We start from the raw sequence: 16706 nt of genomic DNA, 5'->3' as shown, positions 1-16706 counted from the left end.
TTGACCTAATGATGTCACCAGATGGAAAGTTAAGGGATCAGTGATTACAATCCATCTTGAGGGGAACATGACTGTACTCAGTGACTAAGTACATTTGCTGTATAAAGTCACGTACAAGTACTGCACAAAAGGTACAATTTCTTGTACTTGAAATACTTGAAAGTATTGCAATTTTTTACTCCACTACATGTATGTGACAGCTGTAATTATTTTTAAGATGCATTTTTACACAGAAAACACAATGTTACACACTATTCATAGTATATAAAGTTGTGGTAGTGCTTCATTTTATACTAATTTTCTGGAGATTTTCAGGTATTTAACAGTTAGTTTTTAGGACATTTTACAGAGAGGAGGGTGCAGTTTCATACAAATGTTGGTTAAAGTTAGTTGGTAAGTGTCCACTCATTATGTTTGGGTTCATATGTAATTGTTAATTAGCAAAAAAATCTCACTAAATTAGATTTTTTTACACAGAAAATACTTTGTTTTCAGTGTGTAATTTTGTGTGTAGTTTTGTATGTCATTAGCATATTAAGTTGTTGATTAAAAATGCTATAATGAGTGAGCATCTGTCAATAATCTCAGTAACACTTAATTTTTACAGATTCCTTACTGTTTTACTAATTTCCAGGACATTTTTTCAATGATTTCCTAAAAGTATCTGCTGTGTAAATGTTCATTCTGAGGACATTTACCTGAAAGAGTTATGTAATTTAGTAGTATATGGGAAATGTGCTCATTATAGATGTTTTAAGAAAGAATCTAATATACTAATATGTAGTTTGACAGTATTTTCTGTCAGTTAAGAAATTCTTAGGAATCTAATTCATTACAATGTTTTGCAAATTGCCTTCTTTTTTCTGTTTTTCTTATCATTTGTACTAAATTGCACCACCCTTTCTGTAAAATGCCCAAAAAATTAACCGCTGAAAACCTGCAAATTACTCTGAAATCAGTATAAAATTACAGCACTGGTAAAATGATTAAAGTTGTTAAAGTTAGTTCCACCTAACATAAAGTAGAATTATCACCTTTCTCACAATGTCAACAAAAACTAAAAATGTATGAGCTTCATAAAAGTAGAATTTATGGCAGAGCTGTTGTGTTGGATTGTATTAGATTACACATGAATGAAATGGTTATAAACTGTACATACTTTTACTTTAAGCACATTTTAATGCTAATACTTATGTATGATTTGAATGTATTTTCTGTGGTATTTACTTAAGTAAAAGATCTCAGTGCTTCTTTCACCACTGTAAATCTCATGGCCGTCCATCCAATAGTTGTTGAGAATAGTTGTTATTGTTTATACTATGAACATTTGCTGATCACTGCTTTCCTGAACAATACTTTGTACATTGTAACAGCTATTTTGACAGAGAATATTTTACATATTTTTATTGTAAATTTCTCTTTTATAGGATTTATGATTACTTGAATTTTGTGTATATTTTGACCGTTTTGCTCTATAACAACAAGGCAAATTCCTTGTATGTGCAAACCTACTTGGAAATAAACCTGTTTGAAACAGCAAAATCCATTCTGACTCATCGTCTGAGCACCATGGATACCTCTGTACTAACTAAATTTAATTTCAATCCATCCGGTATTTGTTGAGATATTACCGGGCACAGGTTGGTGGACCGACAGATGGACCTGCACTGTCATCCAGAGTTACCATAAATCAGGAAGTGAAACTATTTGAGGCGGGTGTGAGTAGGATAGCTTTCCAATGTGTCACTACAGTCACCTCCCTAACCTTACTTACACACCTGAATGAAACCACACACACAGTGACACACACGCGCACGCGCCCCTCCTGACGCCTGTGGGCGGAGTTACTTCGTGGCTTAAACTTACGCGTAAAGAGCCGCGGTGGAGTCATTACGCACAGGGAGCTCTCCAAAAGCGCATGTTAGACGCTGGACTTTTACAAGAATATTTCTTTTGATTCTGTGTCTCTGAAGGAAAAAACGACTGAGCTGTTGTTGGTTTTAAGATGACCGATCTGTGGAGTTGTTGGGTAAGTCCTCCTAAGTAAAAATATGTAGAAAGTTTCATTTTACTCGCATTAATTTTCAGCCGTAAAGTTGATTATGAGACTTGTATTTATTTCAGTTAATTGAAAGTCACTATATTATAATTATTTGTGATATTCCTGCATTTACTTAGAGTAAAGTTATAGTGCTTTTACATATTATCTCAGTTCTGCTGTATGTCAAACATACATGAAAACTATATACATTGAAAAATATAATGTAATATAGTCAGAAAAAAGCTAAATATATGGATGAATGTTGGTTTTCTTCAAGAATCTATGACAAAATGTTTAAAACCTGCATCATCTGTTTTTTCTTCATATGGAAAATATAAATAATATATAAAAAGTACAAATATGTGCTGTATTCTTCAGTACACTGTAAATACACAGTATTAATGGGTGTGTGTGTGTGTATATTGGACCTTTACCAAATATCTTTCTGATTAATTTAAAAGCAAATTAATCAACAAAATCAACAGTATATCTGTAGCGTAAATGATGGAACAGTTTATATTTTCTTATTTCCCACAGCAGCATTAAATGTCTAAAGACTTAAGTCAGTTTCTTTCCAACCTGTTTGGTTTCTGACCCTTTAACTCAAGTCATTAACATACTTCTGTGAGCTGAGAGCACCTCAAGCAAGCTGAGAGTTATTTCTTTTTTTTTTTACCTTCTCAGATTGTTTAGTTTGGATATTTTTACAGGCCAGAAGAGGTTTAACTATCCAGTGTTTCACAAGAAAAAAACATAGAAATCCTAAAAATACACAATATTATGTCACTATTTGTGACTCATTGTTGATTTAAAAAAAGGAGTGTATCTTTTGCTTGAATTTGTGAGGATTTTAAGGTCAGCTGGTTGTATCTAACACTGGGTCAAATACCTGCGTTGCTGCTTTGTGTTTAATGACCCAGTAGAAATAAGAAATAACACTAGACCTTTGTCAAAAATGACCTTTTTTGGTTTAATTGATGACCCAGAAATGTAAAGATATTGTTAAGTTAAAATAACCACATATTAGTTTGGGAGAATAACCCCCCCCAAAAATACCACTAACACTGGGTCAACCCATTGTTAGTGTTAAGTCTTTATCAGAACAGCATTACAGAGGAATGTGTTGGCTAAAAAGCTTCATGGTTTCGGCTTCGGGAGCCTGTTCTGCAGCTCTACCTGTTCCAGGTGAACTGGTCCATCAGGTGTGTTGCTCTGTGACCTCTTTGAGGTAAAGAGTATTTATTTAGAGGTATTTATACTTCAAGTATGTGCATTTTCCACCTCATTTCAGACTGATTTATCTGACAGATATAGTTATAGATGTCACATAAATGACACATATGATAAGCTTATACAACACAATGCATTGGGATTAAACCAGTGTTCACAACCTTTTTGGCTTTTCATACAAATAATCAGTGTCTTGTGGCTCTTTGTCACATTTCAGATGTTCCTCTAAATGTCTCAGATGGTTTTATTTGAATAACTGTTTTTAAATCCATAAAATTAATATGCATTTCTGTAGCAGAACTTTATTTTTTCTTCTTTCCTCCCTCATTAATCATCCCTCAACTCCTCAGATTTATCTTGTTGAGTATTTTTATATTGCTGTACTGGTAGTCTAGTTAAGTAAATGATCTGGATGCTTCTTCCACCACAGCTTTAGAGTTACAACTTCCAGCCCTCTGTTGACATTTGGTTGTTATAAAGCCAGCAGTTTATTTTCTTTACGCTTGAGGTCAGCTGAATGTTGGACAGGATCGTGTAGTTTGACGTCTCGTCCCTCCTCTGTGCCTCCAGACTCTCGTCGGACAGAAGATTAGATGATTCTTCAGAGCGAGACCAGATATGATTCTGGTTTTGTCCTAGTGCCGAGATGTCCAAAGGCCACCTGACCTCTGAACCTCGCGCTATGGATGTCCATCTGCAGGCCAACCCTCAGCTCCACTACGGGGTCAACGGTGGCGCCGGACGAAACTCCAGACCAGGCGTGAGTATTTGAAACCCAGCAAAGTTAATCAATCATTTCACAGGGAAAAACATCTTCCATATACGTTGATGCTTTGAATTTACATCCTTTGAGCTCTAAAACAGAATCACATTGATCTATAAAGCAAGAAAAAGCGAAAGAAGCCAAATATAAAGACCGGATAATAAATGAAATAACCTGCAAAGGAAGACAAAACAAACTTACAATAAAAACAAATTGTCAAGATAGAAACAAAAAGAAGTAACAGCTGTTTAAGAGCCATCAGTCAATAAAATCTTCTTTCAATGTGTGTTATGTATAGTTAAGGTGAATAACCCAACAGACAATAACACACTGGGTCAATGTAACACTGTCTTGGGTTTGATTGGCGACCCAATGTTATACTACCCATGGCTACTGGGTAAAATTAAGTTACAGCTTCATAGAGCTTCAACACGATATTGAACTAGGACTGAGTACCCTCATAGACCCCAATTGGGTCAGTTTTTACCCAGTTTTGGGTTAAAGAAAAAGGGGGAAGTGTTGTGGCTGCAGAATCATATCATAAGAGGAAGTTCTGGTTTTGCCATTCAAATATTTTTCTTGGCGTCCCAGTTTTTCCTTGTTGAAACTTTTTTCCTTCCTCTTAAGTCTTTATCAAAACAGCCTTAGAGAGGAATGTGTCAGCTGAAAGTTACAACTAGGAACTTTGTAAAGATTCTCCAGATAAGAGAGTGGTATCTATGTTTTCATCTATCTCTTGGCAAGAAAGCAAATAAGCTTATTTCCCAAAATGTTGAAGTATTCCTATAAGTTTCTTTTAGATAATAAGTAAATAATGGCCATCGCTGGAGTACAACTGGTAAAGTGGTATTATATAGGAGACACAGGTTCATATAATTGCACCATCACAGGATGAAGAATGGTTCTGTCGACTGGAGAATAGAACAGTCTTGTTCTATTGTCCTCTTAAACACCGTGAACGCACTCAGCGTATCAGATGAACAGCTGATTATTCAAACTGTACTTCACCCTGACTGAGGCTGTGTGTGTGTGTGCTGTGTTTACACAATGCACCCGGTCATCATGGACGCTGAGAAATTACACCTGCTTAACAACTTAATCTCTTCGCATGCCTTGGGGATAACATTTATTATCAACAGACAAAACAGACGGACCGGTTAAGCTGCAGTTTTCTAGGTCCTGAGCTGCTTGGCGACAATAGACATCATTCACTCCAGCTGAAACCAGCACATAGGTGTTTATCTCGTATTGGTTTCAGTCGGGTGTTGCTGCAGGTGTCTTTGTGCGTCTGTATGTGTGTAATGCAAAATAAAGGCTCTCAGTATAACCTTGTTGTGACACTTTTCGTAGCACCGGTGTCAGCAACAAACCATGTTTGCCATGTCAACCGCGAGCTGAAGGTCATCACCTTGAAATAGCTTAAATAAGCAGCTTCCTTCAGTGTGGTGGTTGTGTTGTGGTTGCAAAACACAATGTGTGATCAAAACACTATTCATTTTCAGACACTCTATTGTGCATTTGCGTGAAAAAATGTGTATTTTACTCATTTTCAGAGGTTGGAGGTCCAGTTACTTAAGTACTGTACTTAAGTTATTTCAATGTTGCCTCACAATTATAACTTAACCAGCACTGAATAGTTGGTTCAGTATACTAATTATTAAAATGTATTGCATTAAATCAGCTATAATCAATATTTTTATAATAATAATGTACGAGCTAACAGCGTGTAATGTGTTGGTCAAGGCTTGTAGTGATGAACCTACAGAGAATTATCAGTGACTCTGCAGCTCCCGTCAGCTTTACAGAGCTTTATAGTGAGTTTCAGCTCATTGTTTAGCTGTCTGGCTGCAACAGACACAGTTAGCTGTAGACTAGCTGGTGAACATAGTGGAGCATTTAGCAGCTAAAGAGCCAGATATTTCCCTCAGGAGTCGGTAGAGAGTAAACTTATATTCACCAGGTGGACAGAAACACGACTCCAAATGAATGATAATGTTGCTCCGTAACTGCTGGATGTGGAAATAAGCAACTGTTTGCTAACAAGTTCAACATATCAACTTAAAAGCTAATGATATGTCAGTGTTGTGTTCACTCCTTCTTTCTGCTGAAAAACAGGCGGACAAAAAAATAGTTAATAGTTCAACACTTATTCTCTTTCTTTCCAAGCGTTAGATGAGAAGATTTAAATCAATCTCGTGTGTGCGCATCAAGTACAGAGCTGCAGAATGTGGTTAGCTTAGCTTAGCATAAAAACAGCTAGCCTGGCTCTGTCCAAAGTAAACAAGACGAGGTCAAAACCTAGTTTATGGTGTAACTTCATCACTCAGTCAGTGACTCACTCAGTCACATACTGTGTCTGAAATCACTCCCTCATTCACTCCTCCTTATGTAACAGACACTAAATAGTTTACTCAATAGTAAGCAGCAAATCAAGATTTCAGACAGTAACTTATTATCGTTATTTTGCGTCATCAGTTGTAGAGACAGTGATTTTCACATCTTTAAAATCTGAGGCACTGCATTGTGGTATTGTTAGCAGAAAGTAGTGTACATGCCAGCGTCTCCGACTACAGTTTGGATGGCCTGAAGTTTTGGTTTTGGTCACTGTGACAAGAAGACTTTGGGAAGCTGCAGACATTCACAAACCCGGCTATTGTTCGCCAAGAAATAGTTGCGGCATGTAACTCCTCCAAAAACCTCTTAAAAAAAACATTTCTGTTCTGCTTGTGGTTAAACAAACATTGGCTGTGTGACATATGTAAGGTGCATGCATAAAAACTAGAAGAAAGCATGTTTTCTGTAGAGTTTTAATTAAAAAATGCTGATTGACTGTCAATGTTTTTGAACAAACTTAATTTGATAAGTTAATCATTCAGTTTATCCTTTAAACATATCTAAGTAGATTAAGATAATGATAAAAGGTCATTTGATTTCAGTTACAGTAACTGATTGTGATATTTTACAAAGATAAGAACAACTATGAGGTGTTTCATTATTAATAGTATTTACACTTGTTTTATTTTAGTTTGTCAAACTCGTGTTCCCGAAGTCTAGAATAAAAACTTGCAAGCTCAAAATCATCTAAAGGGTTTCAAAGATTGTGTTCCCAACCAGTAGAGCTGCATGAAAATCCCCCAAATTGCTCACTGCATTGCTGTAGTTTAAACTTCCCAAAAAAGCAACAACATAAACACAACATTAGCATTGACAGATTTTACTTTCTCACATTAAGTTTTACATGTACTACTGTTACTTGTAATGTAGTTTTTCTTTGTGGTTACGCCACTTAAATGACTTCAGCCCATTTTCCACAACTGCTTATTTTTAGGTCCATTACACATTGTTACAGGGGATTACCTATTCCCTAAGGCCATGTGGTTGGGCTTAAATAGGTGGACTTGATCTTTATCAGGACTGAAAAAGACCTCAGAGCAGAGCAGCAGAATCAATAGTCACTGGGCGCTGTTACTGGATAGCCCATTGTGTTGTTTTTCAGTGGCAGTACTGTGTGAAGAAAGACAGGTAGCTGTGGAGGTAAAGCAGAGATGGGGAGAGGTGAAGAGGGAGGGTCAGTCCAGTCTTCCAACAGAAGAGAGGGGCGTTAGAGCTAAATATAGGGTGGGAAAGAAGTTTGGAGGGTTGGGATGCAGGAACAAACAGGCCTGTGTTCACTCTGTGGGCTGACACATGAATACTGTACGAGAAAGTCAGCTCCATGATTTAAAGATAGTATCTTTTCATCAAAATTAAGAAAATCAGGACAAGAACTTATGTTAAAAAACATGAAATCATGCCTTCATTAGCATGGTGTCTGGCTTCCTTTACATGGCCTATTAAGGCTCAGGTTGATGTCTTCAAGTTACTTGTTCTGTTCAACTAACAGTCCAAAACCCCAAGAAATTCCATTTACAATCATATACAACAGAAAAGAACAAGATCCTCACATTTGACAAGGTGGGAACAGTGAATGTGTGATATTTCTGCTTGAAAAATGACTTTAAATGATTAAACAACTAGAAAATAATTGCAGATTAACCCCCCCCCCCCCCAACCACCGCCTAATATGTGACCTATTAATCACCATAGATACTATCTAGGACTGTAGCAAAGAAACACTAAGCTCATAAATGCACCACCAACCCCATCCTAAAATTTTGATTTAACAGCTTTTTTCATGGTATTTTTGCTCTCATTTGATAGTTGTCAGTGTAGAAATAGGCAGGAAATGTAGGGGAGAAACAGACCGATATGACATGAAACAAAGGTTACTATCTGGAATAAAACTGGCAATGTAGTGGTTTACAAGAGAAATATAAATAGGTAAAAAGGTTCGACTCTCCATTTTTCAATACAAAACAGCAAATTCTAACCTTTTCTGAATTCTAACAATGTGGCTTCTCCCTCACTTTCTATAAATATTGAATTTAGTTAAAAATGGTTCTGAAAACATGTCTTGTATACTTGGTGTGGTGATTCACATGTCACATGACTGATCAATGTCAACTGTATATCAAAAATAACCTCAGACGGCACCCTGATGAAGGCAAGATGGCCGAAAATGTTTGGTGAATAAAGCATGGTGTATTGGAGAAGAGTTGTGTGATATGATTGAATTTTGAAAGACAAGGAAAAACAATGAAAACACACCATAACAAGTCGTTTCCTACTGTCTCTTGGCCTTGACAGGAGGAAGATGCGCTGCTGTTTCTGAGCCAGGAGGAGCAGGAGTGCCTTCAATTTTTTGAGAAGACCATCGACTCGTTGGAGGAGAGTCTGGTGGAGGATGAGCGGAGGCCTGGGCAGGTGAAACCCCCTGCAAACAGCCATCCTGTTGAAGAGATCGATGGAGCCCCGACCTCGAGTCCCAAGCCAGGGGAGATCATGTCCTCCTTCCAGCCGAAAGACCAGGATATTATAGACTTGGTCCAACCAGAACCGGACCTGGTGCAGACCAAGGGGTCAATCATCAGTCCCCCAGGTAGCATACTTCAGTTGGTTCTTGTTCGCAGTGAGGTAGCCAGAAGATTACAGATATATTCTTCACTTTCTAGGAAATTATTAGAAAATAAAGACCTGTAAAATATAGTGTTTCATTTTTATTTCCCAGCATAAAAGTCTAAATGCTGTTTCAAAGCCCTCTTCTCACTGGCCAAGAATAAAACGCTGGTGGAGAAATACTGAATCCTTTATTAAAGGTAGTCATTTAAATACTGTATACTGAGTCTAAAAATACTGGAATCAAGCCTGTAAACTAGCTGCTAAAGCACACAAATCCCCTAAAGAAAACTATCAAGGACATGATCCCAGTGTCCTCAAAGGTAGCTACAGCATTGGAAGGTACTGAAGCTTGTAGAGTTTACTAGATTTTCACTTTGAAATTTCTGTCTCCCAGATTTTCAGAGTATGATGCAGACCCCTGACAGCCACTTTGAGATAAAGCCGAGGCGTGATCCAATGGACAACTTGCCTTCAGAGTACAACCCTCCCTTACCAAGTGGTAGCTATGGGCCGACAGACAATCACTCCTCCTACCACCCTCCGGGTTGTATCCCCACCCCGGTCCTCATTGCCCAGAAGATAGCTGAGAACCAGGCGGGTGGAACCTCTAACTTCAATCCTTCCTCACAACTTCGCCGTCGCAGCCTGGATTCCGAAAAGCCACCAAGCTACAGTGCCGATCTTCCCAGTAAGCATGGTCCTCCTACCTCTGCCAAGCCTACCCGATTCCCTGCAAACATCAGTGTGATACATGGCAACAAAGAGCACCAGAACCAGTCGCTGGCTAATGTGAACATCCATGAGAGGCGAGCACAGATGTTGGCAAACCTATCGGGAACATCACACCCTCTGCTGCAGGATGATCCTCAGCAGGCTGCAGAGCAGAAGGCTCGAAATATTCCCACTCGCAGCGTTTCCTTCAGGGACCCCACACCAGATAAATCCAGGATGGAGGCCCTGTCCAAGCTGGGCCTGAGCAGGAACCGAGCCATGTCCGGGGGTACGTCGCTTCTGGGCATCTCTGACAGCACCTCACTGGAACCACTCACAGGTGCAGTGCCAGCCAGTGCCAAACCTCTAGAGGCCAGTGGTCCCCAACCAACAGACACCAGCACCAAATTGCCAGAAGCCAAAGTCACGACACCACCTCAGAGCCAGATTCATGTTGACAGAAAACCAGAGATTCTACGGACAGATTCTCTCAGGAACCATGAAGATAGAAATCCCCAACCAAGCCCCCCGCCTCCAGCAGTCACACAGAGCAGCTACTATCCACCTCCTTTTGAAGACAAGGCATCCTTCCCCCCTCCGCCTGAGGTCACCTTGTTGGAATTTAACAGCTACGGAGGGAAATCCATCGTTGTAAACCCTTCTGTTTCCTCCAGGAGCGAACCTGCAACCTCGCCAACTAGCCATGAACCCAAAGTCCTCCCACCTGCTATGGCTAACCCCAGCGAGTTCAACCTTTACGGAGGAAAGACCAAAATCATGACCCCTGCTCCTCCGGCCGTGACCCGGAGCGACCTTCCTGACATCCTCAGCTCCCATATCAGCAAGAGTCAAACCTTGCCCGCCAAATCAGATCCGCTACCCACTGAGCTTAACAGTTATGGAGGAAAGAGTCGAACCATCAACCCTTCCACCGGGCTAAATCACCCTTCACACAGTCCGGCAAGGACTTCGAAAGCTCCAGCCCCGACCCCAGCCCCGAGACCTCGTCGGCATTCTGACTACGGTGCTGTAACTGCCCAGAAAGCAACGTCGCGAGGCTTGTCCCCTGATCACAAGCGGAGGACCAGCTACATGTTTCGTCCCCAAGGCATCACCGTGCAGTTTTCTGGACGGGGGGCAACGGACGAATCGCGCAGGGAGGCGTTGAGGAAACTGGGGCTGCTGAAAGAGTCTTGATAAACTCTGGAAATGTATTCTTCAGTCTCCGCCTGTCAAGCCTGAATCTCTTGTGTGTGCCTGCCGGTGGAAGTGGTATGCTAGACATTTCCCATGTGTGAGGTGTGGTTGAAGAGACACCTGCTTTTACAGAGGAATATGATAGACCTGCACAGCCAGTTCTCACTTCCTGGTCATAAAAAAACAAATAAATATGTTAGTGCAGCTGCTGATCATTCGACACTGTCTCAATGACAGTTTTGACAGATGAACTGCAACACCTTAAAGAATGAGGCTGGACATATCAACAGAGATTGTCAACAAATCCCATGAAAAGACTAAAATCTCTTGACACTTTCTGACTTTCCTACCCTGTCGGTGGCTCTCCTAAGCCCACCAGTTCCTACTGAAGATAAACTACCTACTGTAGATCAGTACAATCAGTGTGTCCAAGCTTTTGACTGGTACTGTATACAATCTCATCTTAAAAAAAGGCTCAGTAACTGCCTAAACCAGCTGGTCACTGTGGTTTTAGCAAACATTACTCAAAGAGGAAGAAATAGTGCATTTGTTGGGCACTATTTTCAACCATGGATTAATACACGTTTGGCTACGTGATTGAGTCAAAATAAACTGCAGGGGGACTAAGATACTCCTCGCCTTAAGATGCTCTTTGGAAAGGGGGCCCTGATTAAACCTTAAATAGATTTTTAGTGGTATTTTATATTTTGCTTTTATGTAAAAAAAAAAATTAAGGCTGGATTAGCAACCAGTCAAAGCCAACAACTGATCTTGTGCCCCCGAACCTCCAGGGCCCCAAAAGCCCCAAGTATGTTATGTGGCAGCTAGTTTGTGGTAATTTTGTGGCAAATTTGTTTGGTTTTATGCAAAAGCACAATATAAATTGAAATGATAAGGGCCTTAAGGTCTCTCCTTAATTTTTATCTAATTTTTAGGCCTTATCTTGTGGCAAGGCCCTGAGTCAAAATCTAGTTTTAATACCATTATTATTTTAAATAAATGTAATCCAGTTGCCAGAAACTATCTGACACACTGCAAACTTGGGGCAGGTTAGTAGTACGGAATAGGATTGTTTTTGGGGCTCTGGGTAATTTATGGCAATATATGGCCATGTGTAGTTGGTGGATCAATGCAAAGAGAGTGGGGGACGCTGGGAGGGGGGGGGGGGGGGGGGTCAGTAGGGGCCCAACACTAAATTTTGCCCCACGTCCTCCTACCAGGTTAATGTGGCCCTGGTGAAAAGACAATTACATCTGATTGACAAGAGCCGTGACACTGTTTACATAAAAGTTGGTAAACTCTTCAAGTAAAGAAGAGTTTACCAAAATTTTGCCCCACGTCCTCCTACCAGGTTAATGTGGCCCTGGTGAAAATGCATGTATTCAATTACCACCACAATTTACAGTAAATGAGCTCCTATAAACTTAGATCAGAAAATGAAAAAAACAAGGGGTAAAAAAAAAAAAAAAAATCCAAATTGTTTGAAGATTAAAAACTGAAAACTGACCCTCACCACATACTCAGACCTCCACTGTTATTGTTTCTCTATTCAGTTTAAGTTATATTATTTGTTTTGCGGTGTCACTTTCCTTCTTGCAGCTGTCAGCAAAGTGGAATTAATGTTCATACACAGGCTGTGAAGTCTTTATCACCCCTGTTACATGGTAACTTTTTTTGTTTTCACTGGTTTATTAACCAACTTTGGGCATTTTAGTCAGCAGTGAGTGAGTGTGTTTATTTCTGTTAGCGCAAGAACAAAGTTGAACGCACTTTTCTCTCTTTTCTTGATTTTTTTATTTCTGAAATGTGCAGAACTATATTGTAAAGAGCTTTATCTTCTGTCTAATCTTATCTTGTGAGCAATAGAGGATCCACACAGAGTGCTCCCCCCCCCTTTTTTTTTAACTGTTTAGGAAACAAATGTCTGCACTGATTCCATTAAATCTGATGTCCTGGAATAACAATAGTGCAGAAGTTGCAGTAAAAACAGCCCAGGTTTCTTGGAAGATGTGAAGCTGAGCTAGAGGATATTTTTACTCCACGGACAAACCTCCCACACGAAACCACAGACTGTGGAATGGGTTTGTGGGTAGGACTTTTTACTTTTTTACTACGCAGAGGGAATACTTTTAAACTGCTCTTTTAGGGATGGGCGAGCACGTGGCATTGTACAAAACACAAGCACTAAAACCGCAGAGTTTAGAAATATATCCTGGGTCACTTGTGTGTTTTTTTTCAAACTGTTGTTGATAACTTTGCTGTTTCTGGCATTTGCAAGCGTGTTATTTAACTGTTGTAGTGGCATAAGCATGTATGTATCTGTATGTATGTATGTTTGTGTGTATGTATGTAAGTTTACTTGTGTGTTTTAAACAGACTCTGGCCTCTGTAGTTCACCTACAGTATCATTTGAAGTATATTTTGTTTCGCAGAGAGTACTTTCTCCTGTGTGAACATTCTTATGAATTTTGTTTACAGACTCCGGTTCCCTGTAGTTCAGCTACAGTTATTTTGAAGTATCTAATGGTGCATACATACAGTTAATAACTCCATTCTGTATAAAACAATCTACTTAATCAGGAAATTGTTTCTGTAAAGTGTACAGATCTGCACACAACCAGGATAAAAAAAAAACCCTAGTGCATCCATGTGCGGTAAAATGGGAAGATCAGCCATCTGAGAGTTGCTGCTACAGAACAACAGCCTGATACACTTTCTGACTTTTTAAAATGTCCACATTACGTGTTGTATATACTCGGCTTAAAGTATCTAATGTTGAATTGTTGTCAATCATTAAAACAGAATAATGTCACCTCTCTCTAATTGTTTTTCTTTGATTAACTCTGGAATGTAAAGAACCAACAGGTGCTGCTCAATGATTGGCCACGTCTGTGGAATATTTCACCTGACCGGAGAGTTTTAAAGGTGAAGAGGTGGCGTGATGGTCCACTAACTTAAAGGGGATAATCCGTTTTAGCCAAATTGTGCTAAGAGGGCGGGTGTCGTGATCAAGTAACATTAAACTGAGTGAAATAGTGCAACAATAGTCTGACTCAGTGTGAGTCCGGGAGCTGAGGAGAGCAGCAGGTGAGCCAACTGTCAATCAACGCCCACATGGCAGACATCACAGCTACTATAAGTCTTCAAATCTTATTAACGGAGCAATAATTTACAAAATGACCACCAGCGCACTTATTAGAGGGCCTGAATTTAGTGATTGAGACCATAATGACTTGTTGAAAAAGATGATTGACTTCGTATTTCTAGAGAGAAGTTGAGGCTTTTTGAATGAGTCAGTTGGAGCGTCTAGCAGCCGTCTGCGGCACTTTAAAGTCCTTCAGTCTCAAGCTGTGGGAGCTGCTGTTTGGTTTAAATGGAGCTCCCGTTCTCTGTGCAGGAAGCTGCAAGGTCAAAGGTCAGAGTTTGGGCAGTTTTTTTCCACCTTTTTTTTCCTCTAAGAGTCAGACTCACCACACTATTTCCCTCCTTTTTCAAAACATTACATATTTATTTTAACACGTATCCTCAAAACAAACAAGGTCTCCTTCCACTCAAAAACATGTATTTTGTTTATTGTTACATCATGTGGATGTTTGAGCTTCAGTGTGTCCGTTTTTGACACTAGAAGGCTGTTTTCACAGTTATCTGCTGGAGGAGGAAACTTTCTCTGTGATCACCTTCGACCTCAGTTCAGGACGTGAAGCTACGAGCAAGACTTGAGACGTCACAACTAGTCTGTAAACCGTTAAAGTGGTTTTAATGTGTCGTACAACTCAACCTATGAAAAACAGATTCTAAAATGTTGGACAATATGTTTATTGGTCTCCTGGTAGAGAGTTAAGATTAGAGGAGCTTTGTTTGCAAAGGTTTTTCCAACATGTTTTTCACATTGTCCACTCATATTTCTCATCAGATTTTGGCTCAAACATGTACGGATGTATTTGAGCAGTTGACATTTTGATAAAGAACAAGAGAAAATAGTAAAATCCTGCTGCTATTGTTTGTTTCATGGTTTATGCTTCTGGAAGCTGACCAATCACAACAGAGTTGGGAGCGGGCCCTTAAAGAGACAGGAGCTAAAACGGCCTGTTTCAGACAGAGGCTGAACTGAGGGGCTGCATGAAGAGCCAGTAGAAGATAAATAAGGAGTTTTTAACTGGAAATGATGCAAAGATATTCCAGTAGAGCCCCAGCATGTAAATATATATATGTAGTGGAAATGTGCAGAATACGTCCTCTTTGAGGATTTCTCAGCTCTCGTTTTTATCGTGAAACAGGATTTTAGGTTTTGTTTTTCTAACCTGCTCCATATTCCACATTGGGCTACTTGTGTGTTGGAACAGCAGCAACACAGAGGCGAACTGTCTGGACTGCAGACGGTTACATAAGATTTCAACACTGAGACTTTCTTTCCTGAAGAGCGCGAGTCGATGACTGTGACGTCCAGAGTGTGAGTGTGTGTGTGTGTTTGAGCGTACGAGGGCATCTTGTGGGTGTGTCTGAAGATGATTGACGCACTGTTCCACCATTGTTTCTCTTAATGAGCGTCCCCCCCCTCAGCGTGCGTTAGTTATGTTCTACATATGCAGTGTTTAGAGGAGAGAGCTGGCAGGAAATGAGGAAATACTTATGTTTGCTGCCTTGTAATTAGACCTCGACAAACAGGCGCACCCTCTCACACACGCAATCGCCACAAAACACACGACTGACCTCATTTACAGGCTTTTCAAGTAGGGCAAACGGCGATCGTCATCACACATTTATTGTGGTAATTTTCATCTGTCAGGAGCCAAGACACTTTTTTTTTTTTTTTTTTTAATTTTATTTTGCTTGCAGGAAAGAACAATAAGTTTAATTGACACAGACAAACTAAATTAGAGTCACTGTCGGACGCTTTACTACAACACAGAGTGTGACTAAGAGCTGTGCAGAAAAAGGTCCATGCAGCAGAATACAGAGTATATTTATCCATCTAGAAGCTCAACAGATAAAATGAATCTAAAATAATAAAGTCACTGTCATCACTAAGGAAGACTTTCAGGCACACAGTTATCCATTTTTCAAAAAAAAGAAAAAAAAAAGAAGCTTTTACCACGTTACACTACACAAAATCCAAATCAAAGCAAGCTAAATATCTTCAAAACTAACTCTTAGATGCTCCTGATTTTGAAATAAAACATCTAGCGGGATAGAAGTTGGAAAAAAATGAAGAATATTTACACTCAGGTGTCCATCAGTGCTCAGAGATGCAGGTCAGTTGATTCCGTGTGTGTGTGTGTCGCTGTTGATTTTTGAGAAGCTGCTGCTGTTCTGCTGCGCCGTGGCAACAACAGTCTGTCACTCATGTTCCACTGTTTAGCGCCATCCGGTCATAATTACGATATCACTTATAAACTGCTTGTCACCCCAACGAGAAGCGCTACATGACGTTAGCTCAGTTTCCACTCATATGTAAAGCAAATTTCAAGAACAAAAGATTCGCAGCCTGAATGTTAGAAATTCAGTCGTCGAGATAAACAGCTGGTGGTGCAGAAGAAGAAGAAGAAGAAGAAAAAGAAGAAGAAGAAGAGGTGAGATGATGTCATTAAAAGAGCAGCAGTCAAAGCTCAAATGATGGAAAACATGATAATAAAATATGACATTTCTGTTTGTTTCATGTCTTAATTTGAGCAACGTTACAGTCAGACTTGATGTTTTCGTCTCTTCAGTGGAAGCTTCAGTTTAATGTTTATTCACCATTTACACTTTGTTGATACTCGTATAAAC

General features: G+C 39.6%; 1 protein-coding gene across 1 annotated transcript; it reads left to right on the top strand.

The window, feature by feature from the left end:
• Positions 1-1879: 1879 nt before the first annotated feature.
• LOC122975623 (proline and serine-rich protein 2) lies at positions 1880-13752 on the top strand. Its single transcript, XM_044344148.1, has 5 exons — positions 1880-2029; positions 3842-4031; positions 8721-9012; positions 9427-12160; positions 12292-13752. Exons 2-4 carry the CDS (start codon positions 3918-3920, stop codon positions 10938-10940), a joined length of 1920 nt encoding a protein of 639 aa, XP_044200083.1. The 5' UTR covers positions 1880-2029; positions 3842-3917; the 3' UTR covers positions 10941-12160; positions 12292-13752.
• The last annotated feature ends 2954 nt before the right edge of the window (positions 13753-16706 follow it).

Source organism: Thunnus albacares, chromosome 23 (genome assembly GCF_914725855.1).
Source record: "Thunnus albacares chromosome 23, fThuAlb1.1, whole genome shotgun sequence".
Taxonomy (NCBI): domain Eukaryota; kingdom Metazoa; phylum Chordata; class Actinopteri; order Scombriformes; family Scombridae; genus Thunnus; species Thunnus albacares.
Note: the sequence above shows the minus strand (reverse complement) of the source record. Positions and strands in the feature narration are given on the sequence as shown.

What these genes read in the sequence shown, in the direction of transcription:
- LOC122975623 (XM_044344148.1), top strand. Translation starts at nt 3,918, where the DNA reads ATGTCCAAAGGCCACCTGACCTCTGAACCTCGCGCTATGGATGTCCAT. An exon ending in GACGAAACTCCAGACCAGGC is followed by an intron (nt 4,032 to 8,720) that starts GTGAGTATTTGA and finishes TGGCCTTGACAG; the next exon opens with GAGGAAGATGCGCTGCTGTT. An exon ending in GTCAATCATCAGTCCCCCAG is followed by an intron (nt 9,013 to 9,426) that starts GTAGCATACTTC and finishes TCTGTCTCCCAG; the next exon opens with ATTTTCAGAGTATGATGCAG.